The following is a 13,970-nucleotide window of genomic DNA, read 5'->3' on the forward strand; positions in this document are numbered from 1 at the left end:
AAATGCATGCACGATAGCGCACGATCGCGCAGCCGGTTTGGGTTCTGTGTTAGAAAGCGATCTTTGACAATTAAATAAAGTTAAATAAAGGTTAAATAAATTGTCTTGATGAAAAATACAACTCTATCCCAGGGTTTTCAGAAGACTACAGTGAGTTTCCCTCTAACTTTTTACAATCAATGACTTCCAACAAAATGTACTGAACGTTAAGCAATTTTGATCATTCGGAAAGTATTCAGACACTTTGACTTTTTCCACATTATGTTACGTTACAGCCTTATTCTAAAATGGATTAAATAAATTATTTTCCTCATCAATGTACACACAACGCCCCATAATGACAAAGTGAAAACAGGTTTTTAGTCATTTTTAAAAATAAAAACAGAAATACCTTATTTACATAAGTAGTCAGACCCTTTGCTATGAGACCCGACTATTGAGCTCAGGTGCATCCTGTTTCCATTGATCATCCTTGAGATGTTTCTACAACTTGATTGGAGTCCATCTGTGGTAAATTTAACTGATTGGACATGATTTGGAAAGGCACACACCTGTCTATATAAGGTCCCACAGTTGACAGTGCATGTCGGAGCCAAAACCAAGCCATGAATCCAAAGGAATTATCCGTAGAGCTCCGAGTTCTGGGGAAAGGTACCAAAAAATGTCTGTAGCATTGATCAGGGAGGTGACCAAGAACCCGATGGTCACTCTGACAAAGATCCAGAGTTCCTCTGTGGACAACCATCTCTGCAGCACCCCACCAATCAGGCCTTTATGGTAGAGTGGCCAGACTACTCCTCAGTAAAAGGCAGCTGACAGCCTGCTTGGAGTTTACCAAAAGGCACCTGAAGGACTCCCAGACCATGAGAAACAAGATTCTCTGGTCTGATGAAACCAAGATTAAACTCTTTGGCCTGAATGCCAAGCATCACATCTGGAGGAAACCAGGCACCGCTCATCAGGTGGCCAATACCATCCCTACAGTAAAGCATGGTGGTGGCAGCATCATGCTGTGGGGATGGTTTTCAGTGGCAGGGTCTGGGAGACTAGTCAGGATCGAGGAAAAGATGAACGGAGCAAAGTATAGAGAGATCCTTGATGGACCTCAGACTTGGGTGAAGGTTTTAACTTCCAACAGGACAACAACACTAAGCACACAGCCAAGACAACGCATGAGTGGATTCGGGACAAGTCTCTGAATGTCCTTGAGTGGCCCAGCCAGAGCCCGGACTTGAACCCGATCTAACATCTCTGGAGAGACCTGAAAATAGCTGTGCAGCAACGCTCCCCATCCAACCTGACAGAGCTTGAGAAGAGAATGGGAGCAGAGAAGAATGGGAGAAACTCCCCAAATACAGGTGTGCCAAGCTTGTAGAGTCATACCCATGAAGACTCAAGGCTATAATTGCTGCCAAAAGTGCTTTAATAATAACTTCTTAGGGCTAGGTGGGACGCTAATAACCCACCTCGACAACATCCGGTGAAATTGCAGAGCGCAAAATTCAAAATACAGAAAACGTAATATTAAACATTAATGAAAATACAAGTGTCTTACATAGTTTAAAAGCTTATTAACTTCTTGTTAATCCAACAGCATTGTCAGATTTCAAAAAGGCTTTAGGGAAAAAGCATAACATGCGATTATCTGAGGACAGCGCCCCGCCTACACCAGCATTAAAAACATCTTCCAAACCAGCGGAGGCGTCACAAAAATCAGAAATAGTGATAAAATAAACCACTTACCTTTGAAGATCTTCCTCTGTTTGCAATTCCAAGGGTCCCAGCTACACAACAAATGGTTGTTTTGTTCAATAAAGTCATTCTTTCTATCACAGAAAAGTAAGTTTAGTTGGCACGTTTCATTCAGTAATCCACCCGTTCCACTTGTTCAACATGCAGACAAAGGAATCCGAAAAGTTACCAATAAACTTCATCCAAACAAGTCAAACAATGTTTCTAATCAATCCTCAGGTACCTTACTATGTAAATAAAGGATACAATCGGAATGTAATATGTTCAATACCGGAGATAAATAATGAAGTACGCGCCCTCATCCACGCGCGCCACAAGACTACAGTCCAAATGGGAGCCACCTTGAAAAACTACAACTACTAATTCATTTTTCAAAACACAAGCCTGAAACCCTTTCTAAAGACTCTTGACATCTAGTGGAAGCAATGGGAACTGCAATCTGGGAGGAATTCCTTTGAATATCTCATAGACAAGCATTTGAATGGACTATGGACCTCAAAAAAGAAATTTCGGATGGATTCTCCTCTGGTTGTCGCCTGCCATATCAGTTCTGTTATACTCACAGACATTATTGTAACAGTTTTAGAAACGGCAGAGTGTTTTCCATCCAATGCTACCAATTATATGCATATCCCAGCTTCTGGGCCTGAGTAACAGGCAGTTTACTTTGGGCACGTCAGTCATCTGAAATTCCGAATACTGCCCCCTAGCCTTAAGGAGAAAGTACTGAGTAAAGGGTCTGAATACTTATATTTAATTATACATTTGCAAAAACTTCTAAAATCTTGGTTTTATTTTTTTCATTATGGGTTATTGTGCGTAGATTAATGAGGGGGGAAAACTATTTAATAAATTTTGGAATAAGGCTGTAACGTAACAAAATGTGGAAAAGGGGAAGGTCTGAATACTTTCTGAATGCATTGTATGATGCCCTAAGTGTTGTGCAAGGTTGGTAGAATCTTATTCAAAATTAATCACATCTAGAACGACTGCAAAAGGTGCTTCCATCAAATATGAACTCAGGGGTGTGAAGACATGCTATCAAGACATCGTCATTTTACATTTGTATTATTTAGGACATTTTTCTATAATCTTTCTTTAACTTTAAAAATGTGGAGTAGGGTGTGTAGGTCGTTAGGATTTTTTGGGGAATGTAATCTCTTGATAGATTACATTTTATGGCAGCTAAATGTGAAGACTGTGCAAGGTGACCATATTACTTACCTAATGGTGTGGAATACTGCCGATATGAGGAGTTCATTGTATATGGCAACAGTCATGTAGCGTGGTTCATGGAAGGCTGACGGTACGGTCCGGACAGCATAGCAGAGGTACACTCCCCACAGAAGAAACAGGAACTCGGCTAGATAAGGAGAGGTCAACAATACAGGTGGGTTAGACCAATGTCCTTAACTCTAAAATAACTCTAAATGCCCTTAATTCTAAATGCCCTTAACTCTAAATGTCCTTCAATCTAAATGTCCTTAACTCTAAATGTCCTTAACTCTCACAAAGAAATAGCAGAGATACAGTATATACTGTATACAACACACAATGACTGCTGACTGAAATTAGATTCTGGAAGTTCTGTATTATTTACGGCAACCATTGTTGCTTTGGTTTGTACAAAATGTCAGCAATACAATTCAAGAGTGTCCTCATGTTGCCTTCAAAGAATATGCAGTGTGCACTCCGGGAGAGGGCACTGCTTTGCGGAAACGTTGGCCTATTGTATTGTTGGCTTTGCCTATTGGAATGTTGGGTTTGCACATTGTATTGTTGCATTTGCCTATTAGATTGTTGCGTTTGCCCATTGGATTGTTGGGTTTGCCCATTGGATTGTTGGGTTTGCCCATTGGAATGTTGGGTTTGCCTATTGGATTGTTGGGTTTGCCCATTGGATTGTTGGGTTTGCCCATTGGATTGTTGGGTTTGCCCATTGGATTGTTGGGTTTGCCCGTTGGATTGTTGGGTTTGCCCATTGGATTGTTGGGTTTGCCCGTTGGATTGTTGGGTTTGCCCATTGGATTGTTGGGTTTGCCGATTGGATTGTTGGGTTTGCCCATTGGATTGTTGGGTTTGCCCATTGGATTGTTGGGTTTGCCCATTGGATTGTTGGGTTTGCCCATTGGATTGTTGGGTTTGCCCATTGGATTGTTGCGTTTGCCCATTGGATTGTTGGGTTTGCCCATTGGATTGTTGGGAGCAAATTCGGTTCCTCCGCAAAATGTTTGTGTGTGCGCCAGCTCATGCTTTTTTTCTAGACCCTTCAAAGAATATGAAAAACGATTCAATTTTTAATGAAGCAGCCATGAATGTTTGACCTGCTATACCTGTTAAACATTCACTGTAATTGTATAAATAATGAATCAATCAGAAGTGTCAATGGTGCTATATCTAAGTACTAAAAAAGAGAGACACTCTAAAAATCCTTCCCTCAAGTTTATTTTGTTTTAATTGCAAACAAAGAAGAAAATTCAGTCGGCCAAAATGAGACCTCTCTCACCATTGGGAAGTATACTGACCTCACATCACTAATCTCCACTCACACACCTTTCAAAAGGCATAATTCACTGGGGGAAAAGTGGCCAAATGTACGGCCCTCAGCCTGTCGTTTGATGCACAAAGTGTTGATGGCTGCACATCATGTAGTTACTAGCCACTGACATTTGCTAAGGAGAGTTCCCTTTCTGCCAACATTGATTTCCCACAGCTTGACTGCCAACACACTGCCTTGTTGCCAAATATGCTGATTGCTAGCCCACTGCCTTGTTGACAGATCTGCTGATTGCCAGCCCACTGCCTTGTTGACAGATCTGCTGATTGCCAGCCCACTGCCTTGTTGACAAATCTGCTGATTGCCAGCCCACTGCCTTGTTGCCAAATCTGCTGATTGCCAGCCCACTGCCTTGTTGCCAGATCTGCTAACTGCCAACCCACTGCCTTGTTGCCAAATCTGCTGATTGCCAGCCCACTGCCTTGTTGACAGATCTGCTGATTGCCAGCCCACTGCCAAGTTGACAAATCTGCTGATTGCCAGCCCACTGCTTTGTTGACAAATCTGCTGATTGCCAGCCCACTGCCTTGTTGACAGATCTCCTGATTGCCAGCCCACTGCCTTGTTGACAGATCTCCTGATTGCCAGCCCACCACCTTGTTGACAAATCTCCTGATTGCCAGCCCACTGCCTTGTTGACAGATCTCCTGCTGGAGAGGGATCCTCTCTAGTGTTCCAAGGTCGCTGGGGATTAGCAGACTGTAAGGCAGTCCAAGTCTCTCATCTCTCCTTTATTCTATGTTCTCAGAACTGTTCTCAGAACTGCTCCCTGTTGTCTGACTTAATGTTATTTGGGAGCGCATAACTGTGACACTAATTTACATTCCTTTCTAAAAACTGTTCTCAGAACTGTACAGTAGTCCGTGTCTCTCCTCTCTCCTTTATTCTACGTTCTCAGAAATAGATCATATTCATTCGACACCAAATGGAAGAAAACGTACTGAAACAGGGAGGGACAACTTGGACTTGGACTGCATGCCCCAGTTTTCAGAACTGTCGACTGTCTGACTCACCGTTACTCAGGAACCCATAACATTGACCCTAATTTACATTCCTTTTCCAAGAACTGTTCTCAAAACGGTAAGGCAGTCTCATGTCTCCTTTATTCTGTTCTCAGAACTGTTCTCAGAACTGTTCCCCGTTGTATGACTCACTGTTAGTTTGGAGCCCATAACAGCAAGCCTGATTTACATTCCTTCAATAATTAACACCAAAGACAACATGGGAATCATGTCGGATTGCAGATTATAATTTATAAATAGTGATTAGAGTGTATTATTATTCATGAATATTCATAAATCACAACGACTTATTATAAGATACTTAGTATTTAACCAGTATGCATGGTGAGCTGTTTGTAAATGCTGGTAGGAGGGATAATTCATTTGAACTGACACAGACATGATCAACACTTTTTTTTAAATTAACTACAAAATAATTCATATAATTATTATAGAGCCCCAAATAAAACTGTTTTTTAAAACCTGATAGCACCTTAGATGAGTGGGTATCGCCCTTCAGCCTACTCCCAACCCACACTGCCCGCCCCTATCCTGCACCGCAGACCGACCTCTCCACCATGTATATGTACAGGTTCACTAGCTGTCTCTGCCTTCCCTGCGAAGATGCACAATGTTCTTATTATGCCTTATGTCAACAGCGACCTGAGCTGTCCTCCTCCCTCCTTTACCTGAGCTGTCCTCCTCCCTCCTTTACCTGAGCTGTCCTCCTCCCTCCTTTACCTGAGCTGTCCTCCCCCCTCCTTTACCTGAGCTGTCCTCCCCCTCCTTTACCTGAGCTGTCCTCCTCCCTCCTTTACCTGAGCTGTCCTCCCCCCTCCTTTACCTGAGCTGTCCTCCTCCCTCCTTTACTTGAGCTGTATCTTTACCTGAGCTGTCCCCCCCCTTTACCTGAGCTGTCCCCCCCCTTTACCTGAGCTGTCCTCCCCCCTCCTTTACCTGAGCTGTCCTCCTCCCTCCTTTACCTGAGCTGTCCTCCTCCCTCCTTTACCTGAGCTGTCCTCCTCCCTCCTTTACCTGAGCTGTCCTCCCCCCTCCTTTACCTGAGCTGTCCTCCTCCCTCCTTTACCTGAGCTGTCCTCCTCCCTCCTTTACCTGAGCTGTCCTCCCCCTCCTTTACCTGAGCTGTCCTCCTCCCTCCTTTACTTGAGCTGTATCTTTACCTGAGCTGTCCCCCCCCTTTACCTGAGCTGTCCTCCCCCCTCCTTTACCTGAGCTGTCCTCCCCCCCTTTACCTGAGCTGTTCTCCCTCTCCCCCTCCTTTACTTGAGCTGTCATCCCTCCTCCTTTACCTGAGCTGTCCTCTCCCCTTTACCTGAGCTGTCCTCCCCCTCCTTTACTTGAGCTGTCCTCCCTCCTCCTTTACCTGAGCTGTCCTCCCCCTCCTTTACCTGAGCTGTCCTCCCCCCCTTTACCTGAGCTGTTCTCCCTCTCCCCCTCCTTTACTTGAGCTGTCATCCCTCCTCCTTTACCTGAGCTGTCCTCTCCCCTTTACCTGAGCTGTCCTCCCCCTCCTTTACTTGAGCTGTCCTCCCTCCTCCTTTACCTGAGCTGTCCTCCCTCCTCCTTTCCCTGAGCTGTCCTCCCTCCTCCTTTACCTGAGCTGTCCTCCCCCTCCCTTGTTTCCCTTTCCATTTTTCCTCGTTGAAAAAAACTCTCTGCATCGCTGTCCATATCTCTCTCAGGGTCCTCAGACAGAGCAGAGCTCACCGCCTCTCAGAGATCCATCCACTTAAACAGGGATTAGATGATAGGTCCTGATCCTCAGCTGCCTGTCACATTCCACTCTAGAAGAGGCTCGGCATTTCTCCTATTTTAACTGGTTATTTAGACTGATTAGAGTCCATTTGAGTTTCCACCGATAATCTGGCATCAGGAATGATGAAACAAACAACAACAACAACAATAGCAGCAGCAGTGGCGATGATATTATTTTTATTTGACGTTTATTTTACCAGGGAAGACATATTTAGACCTAGGTCTCTTTTTGAAATGTGCCCTGCATGATACAAATATACATATTATACATAAAATATCTATGTATTTATACACATTAAAAATTATGGCCTAGTCTGATGAGTACAGGGCAAACCCGTCTTGGTGATTCCTGGTATATGATAAAAATAAATCAAATCACAGCACATTTTTGGACTCATTCAGCAGTTTTTACCTGATCAAGTACAATACCATTGGAAATGATTGCTAAACGTAAGTTGAAAATTATGCTGTCGCTGCTTCCTGTTGGCAAGACATTGATAAATAGCCCAATGTCAAAACTCAGTTTTAAAGTGTCCAAGTCAATAACCAATATACAGAAACTGTTTTGTGATATATTGAATACCAAAACATTTGCTATCTACACATCATATTACTCGTATTTTTTTTTAAACAAGTATCTTATCTTATTTTTTTAAACTTAGAGACATTTTAAACACTGTTGTTTTGTCAAGTGGCAACAAATCACTCATCGATTAGGGCGGGATACGCGCTGTTGAAACTACCACAACTCAAAAACCACACGCTGAAATCAAAAGAACAGCAGGCAAAGGTGTGGGGTGTAGCTATGTTTAAACTAACATTATTCAAGGGTCGGCAGGTAGCCTAGTGGTTAGAGCGTTGGACTAGTAACCGAACGGTTGCAAGATCAAATCCCTGAGCTGACAAGGTAAAAATCTGTTGTTCTGCCCCTGAACAAGGCAGTGAACCTATTGTTCTTAGGCCATCATTGAAAATAAGAATTTGTTCTTAACTGACTTGACAAGTTAAATAAAGAATGAAACTTGGAATAAACCTATACATGGTTAGTTAGATGAAAACTATAAGGAACAGACCCATTTTTCTGTTAGTATCACACCCTGATCTGTTTCACCTGTCTTTGTGCTTGTTTCCACCCCCCACCAGGTGTCTCCAATATTCCCTCATTATGTGTGTTTGTCTGTGGCCAGTTTGTCTTGTCAAGTCCTACCAGCGTGTTTCCTGTGTTCTAGTCTTCCCAGTTCTGACTTTTCTGCCTGCCCTGTACCTGCCTGACTGAAAGTGATAGGAAAGTGATATCACAACTTAAAATCGAGAAGGCAGGTTTATCTCCACCACCTTCTTCAAAAAAGTTTTTAATAGCATATCTGAAGAACTGCAAGCTATTGTTAATCTCTCCCTGTTCACAGGCACGAAAAACTGCTATGGAGAAACCCCTTCTGAAGAAAAGTAATCTAGATTCTTCAGCTCTTAGCAATTTTCAACCAATCTCCAACCTCCCATTCTTAAGCAAAATTCTGGAGAAATTGTTTTTCAAACAGCTAAATGATTTTTAAGTGGCAACTGTATTTTGGAAAAATTCAAATCTGGTTTTCGTGCCCACCACAGTAGACTTAGGTAAAGTGTTAAATGATCTTAGAACCAACACAGCTTCCAAACAGTTCTCTGTCCTTGTACTATTGGATTTGTGTGCTGCATTTGACACTGTTGACCATGATGTCCTTCTGGACAGACTGGAGAGGTGGGTTGGCCTCTCTGATCCAGTTCTCTCAGGCTGATACAGAAAGACTCATCCATGCTTTTATTACAAGCAGTCTTGACTACTGTAATGCCCTCCTGTCTGGTCTACCCAAGAAATCTATTGGTCAGCCTCAAAACATACAGAATGCTGCAACACGGGTACTGACCAAGACCAGACGGAGAGCACACATTACACCAGTTTTAAGGTCTCTGCACTGACTGCCTGTGAGTTTTAGAATACATTTTAAGATTCTTATATTAGTTTTCAAATCAGTCCGCGATTGTGAACCCCAATACATGTCAGACATGCTTTTAAGTTATGTTCCCAGTACCCTTCTAGGCTCGGCCTAATTTATGTGCTCTGAAGTTGAGCTGGAGTTGCATGGAAAATGGTCCAGGAACAGGACGATGCCAAAGGACAAATCAGCCCTTCCCTCTCTTAGGGGCTAAAACATATCTCTGCTATAGTATCCAGAGGACTGACTATAGAAGGAGTGATAGAATAATACTATATTATATAATAATACTATACAATAGAATAATACTATACTATATTATAGAATAATACTATGCGATAGAATAATACTATATTATATTATAGAATAATACTATATGATGAATAATAATATATGATAGAATAATACTATATGATGAATAATACTATATGATAGAATAAATCTATATGATGAATAATACTATATGATATAATAATACTATATGATAGAATAATACTATATGATAGAATAATACTATATTATATGATATAATAATACTATATGATAGAATAATACTATATTATATTATATAATAATACTATACGATAGAATAATACTATACTATATTATAGAATAATACTATGCGATAGAATAATACTATATTATATTATAGAATAATACTATATGATAGAATAATACTATATTATAGAAGAATACTATATTATCCTGGTTTCTATCTGAAACTTGTTCCCTGAGGATAACTCTGATGCTACAGTACAATGCATTCGGAAAGTATTCAGACATTTTGTTACGTTACAGCCATATTCTAAAATGGATTTTAAAAATGTTTTCCTCATCAATCTACACACAAAAGACCCCATAATGACAAAGAAAAAATGGTTTTTAGACATTTTTGCAAATGTATATAAAAAAATATAATATATATCACATTTACACAAGTATTCAGACCCTTTACTCAGTACTTTGTTGAAGCACCTTTGGGAGCCATTACAGCCTCAAGTCTTCTTGGGTATGAAGCTACAAGCTTGGCACACCTGTATTTGGGGAGTTTCTCCCATTCTTCTCTGCAGATCCTCTCAAGCTCTGTCAGGTTGGTTGGGGAGTGTTGCTGCACAGCTATTTTCAGGTCTCTCCAGAGATGTTTGATCGGGTTCAAGTCCGGGCTCTGGCTGGGCCACTCAAGGACATTCAGAGACTTGTCCCGAATCCACTCCTGCGTTGTCTTGGCTGTGTGCTTAAAGTCGTTGTGCGCTCTGGAGCAGGTTTTCATCATAGATCTCTCTGTTCTTTGCTCTGTTCATCTTTCCCTCAGTCCTGACTAGTCTTCCAGTTCCTGCTGCTGAAAAACATCCCTACAGCATGATGCTGCCACCACCATGCTTCACCGTAGGGATGGTGCCAGATTTCCTCCAGATGTAACGTTTGGCATTCAGGCCAAAGAGTTCAATCTTGGTTTCATCAGACCAGAAAATCTTGTTTCTCATGGTCTGAGAGTCCTTTAGTTGGCTTTTGGCAAACTCCAAGCGGGCTGTCATGTGCCTTTTACTGAAGAGTGGCTTCTGTCTGGCCACTCTACCATAAAGGCCTGATTGGTGGCATGCTACAGAGATGGTTGTCCTTCTGGAAGTTTCTCCCATCTCCACAGAGGAACTCTAGAGCTCTGTCAGAGTGACCATCAGATTCTTGGTCACCTCTCCGACCAAGGCCCTTCTGCCCAGATTGCTCAGTTTGGCTGGGCGGCCAGATCTAGGAAGAATCTTGGTGGTTCCAAACTTCTTCTATTTAATAATGATGGAGGCAACTGTGTTCTTAGGGACCTTCAATGCTGCAGAAAAGTTCTGGTACCCTTCCCCAGACCTGTGCCTCGACACAATCCCGTCTCGGAGCTCTATGGACAATTCCTTCGACGTCATGTCTTGGTTTTTGCTCTGACATGTATTGTCAACTGTGGGACCTTATATAGACAGGTGTGTGCCTTTCCAAATCATGTCCAATCAATTGAATTTACCACAAGTGGACTCAAATCAAGTTGTAGAAAACATCTCAAGGATGATCAATGGAAACAGGATGCACCTGAGCTTCGAGTCTGACCTTCGAGAAATTCAGAGTCTCATAGCAAGGGGTCTGAATTCTTATGTAAATAAGGTATTTCAGTTTGAGTTTTTTTGTGGATATTTTTTTTATTGAATACATTTTAGAATAAGGCTGTAACGTAACAAAATGTGGAAAAAGGGGTCTGAATATTTTCCAAAAGCACTGTGTCTGGATGTATGATCTCTATGCAATCTCTATGATCTCTATCCCACCACAAGCCTTTAAATGCTGTGATACCCTGTGGAGATTGGGCCAGGAAGTGTTGAGGTTACTGTAAACTTGGTATTTTTTTGACTGGTTAATGGTGGTTGGTTTTGGGTTGAAAGGTTACACCGTCAGATGTTATAAATGGAATTACATGCCTTTGTTCTTTCTCTTATCGTGTTTCCAGTCATGGAGGAAGGTTGTATGATCAATTCATCATCAAATCCAAATCAAATAAAATGTTATTGGTCACATACACATATTTAGCTGATGTTATTGCTTGTAGCAAAATGCTTGTAGGAATTTACTAGGCATCTAGGACTCTGGCCTAGTAAGCATCTCTTTAATCGTGTTTTGTCCTGCTTGGAATAATGACTTGTAATGCTTCTTAATGCGTATCTTAATTTATGCCTTGCATGTGAATCCATGAATTGTACAATGTTAATTCAATATTTGTCTTTGATATAGACAATTCCCAGACCAATTCTTGCTAGTCAACGTCATCTCATTGCCTAACGCTTGTTTATATTAATTATCTTTATGGAGTCAGATAAACATTTTAATAGGCTAATTGCTTCGTCTTTTTACGAGTGACGTGAGGTACTTATAATTTCATATATGATAACAATGACTGTACACTGCACCCTCAGGTCCTCTGTCACTGGTCTTTTAACTCTCCTAAAGCCTGGGACCAAGAGGCATGGAGAGGCAGCCTTTAGTTACTATGCCCCCAGCCCTCTGCCAGAGAACCTGAGGGGACCAAGAGGCATGGAGAGGCAGCCTTTAGTTACTATGCCCCCAGCCCTCTGCCAGAGAACCTGAGGGGACCAAGAGGCATGGAGAGGCAGCCTTTAGTTACTATGCCCCCAGCCCTCTGCCAGAGAACCTGAATGGGGGTTGAAACTGTGGACATATTTAAAAGAGATCTTAAAACACACCTCTTTAACTTTGCTTTTCCTTAGGGTACTTTTTAGTCTTTCAGTTTTTATTATTATTATTTTGTTTTTTATCCTCCTAAATTTGTTGTGTAGTAAATATTTCAGTTTTAATTTGCATTGTTTATCAGTTATTTTCTGTGAAGCACATTCTGTTGCGTTCCATGTCTGAAATGTGCTGTATAAATAAAGCTTGATTTTATTTGATAATTTCAATAATTTTTTGGCTTTAACAATGTCATTTCAACTAGTTTGCCCACTTGGTAATTGACTAGGGGTATTGACAAGAGGTCCACACTTCCGTCACAACTCACCAACTGCCATCATGTAATCCCAGCGGTCCAGCAGGCACATGCTGAACTGCAGCCCGTCGGGGGTGAGGCCCACATCGATGAGGGCCGACGTCCGGTCAGGTGTCTGACACACGGCCGAGGTCCAGGCCACCAGAAACCACAGCACCACCAGCAGGATGACCCCCAGCAGACGCAGCACCCGCCAGCTGGTGATGTAGGGCGTCCGCTGTGCCGTACGGGACAGGAACACCTTCAGCACCCTGGAGGAGAGAAGAGAGAGAAGGGTTGTTTCTGTTCTCAAATTTGGCACGTGACGTCTAATAGTGTTTTTTTAGGGTTTTATGGTTCTCGTTGAGAAGACGTCATATAACCAGATTACAACCAACTGGTGTCTGTTACAACCAGATTACAACCAACTGGTGTCTGTTATATATAACCAGATTACAACCAACTGGTCTGCTAGCATGCATTACACTGTATTATTCCTTCTACCACTGCTAGCATTCATTACACTGCATTATTCCTTCTACCACTGCTAGCATTCATTACACTGCATTATTCCTTCTACCACTGCTAGCATTCATTACACTGCATTATTCCTTCTACCACTGCTAGCATTCATTACACTGCATTATTCCTTCTACCACTGCTAGCATTCATTACACTGCATTATTCCTTCTACCACTGCTAGCATTCATTACACTGCATTATTCCTTCTACCACTGCTAGCATTCATTACACTGCATTATTCCTTCTACCACTGCTAGCATTCATTACACTGCATTATTCCTTCTACCACTGCTAGCATTCATTACACTGCATTATTCCTTCTACCACTGCTAGCATTCATTACACTGCATTATTCCTTCTACCACTGCTAGCATTCATTACACTGCATTATTCCTTCTACCACTGCTAGCATTCATTACACTGCATTATTCCTTCTACCACTGCTAGCATTCATTACACTGCATTATTCCTTCTACCACTGCTAGCATTCATTACACTGCATTATTCCTTCTACCACTGCTAGCATTCATTACACTGCATTATTCCTTCTACCACTGCTAGCATTCATTACACTGCATTATTCCTTCTACCACTGCTAGCATTCATTACACTGCATTATTCCTTCTACCACTGCTAGCATTCATTACACTGCATTATTCCTTCTACCACTGCTAGCATTCATTACACTGCATTATTCCTTCTACCACTGCTAGCATTCATTACACTGCATTATTCCTTCTACCACTGCTAGCATTCATTACACTGCATTATTCCTTCTACCACTGCTAGCATTCATTACACTGCATTATTCCTTCTACCACTGCTAGCATTCATTACACTGCATTATTCCTTCTACCACTGCTAGCATTCATTAC

General features: G+C 41.8%; 1 protein-coding gene across 1 annotated transcript in view; it reads right to left on the minus strand.

Annotated features, from left to right (window-relative positions):
• The window catches only part of LOC110509081 (metabotropic glycine receptor), a 115,697-nt gene that overhangs the window by 18,180 nt on the left and 83,547 nt on the right, over positions 1–13,970 (minus strand). The window contains exons 7-8 of the mRNA XM_036966584.2: positions 12,607–12,845; positions 2,977–3,115 (exon numbers count right to left, since the gene is read on the minus strand). Coding sequence (XP_036822479.2) covers positions 2,977–3,115; positions 12,607–12,845 — 378 coding nt within the window. The remainder of the gene's footprint in view (positions 1–2,976; positions 3,116–12,606; positions 12,846–13,970) is intronic.

The sequence above is a fragment of the Oncorhynchus mykiss genome, chromosome 28 (genome assembly GCF_057628025.1).
Source record: "Oncorhynchus mykiss isolate SJ-2025 chromosome 28, ASM5762802v1, whole genome shotgun sequence".
NCBI classification, from domain to species: domain Eukaryota; kingdom Metazoa; phylum Chordata; class Actinopteri; order Salmoniformes; family Salmonidae; genus Oncorhynchus; species Oncorhynchus mykiss.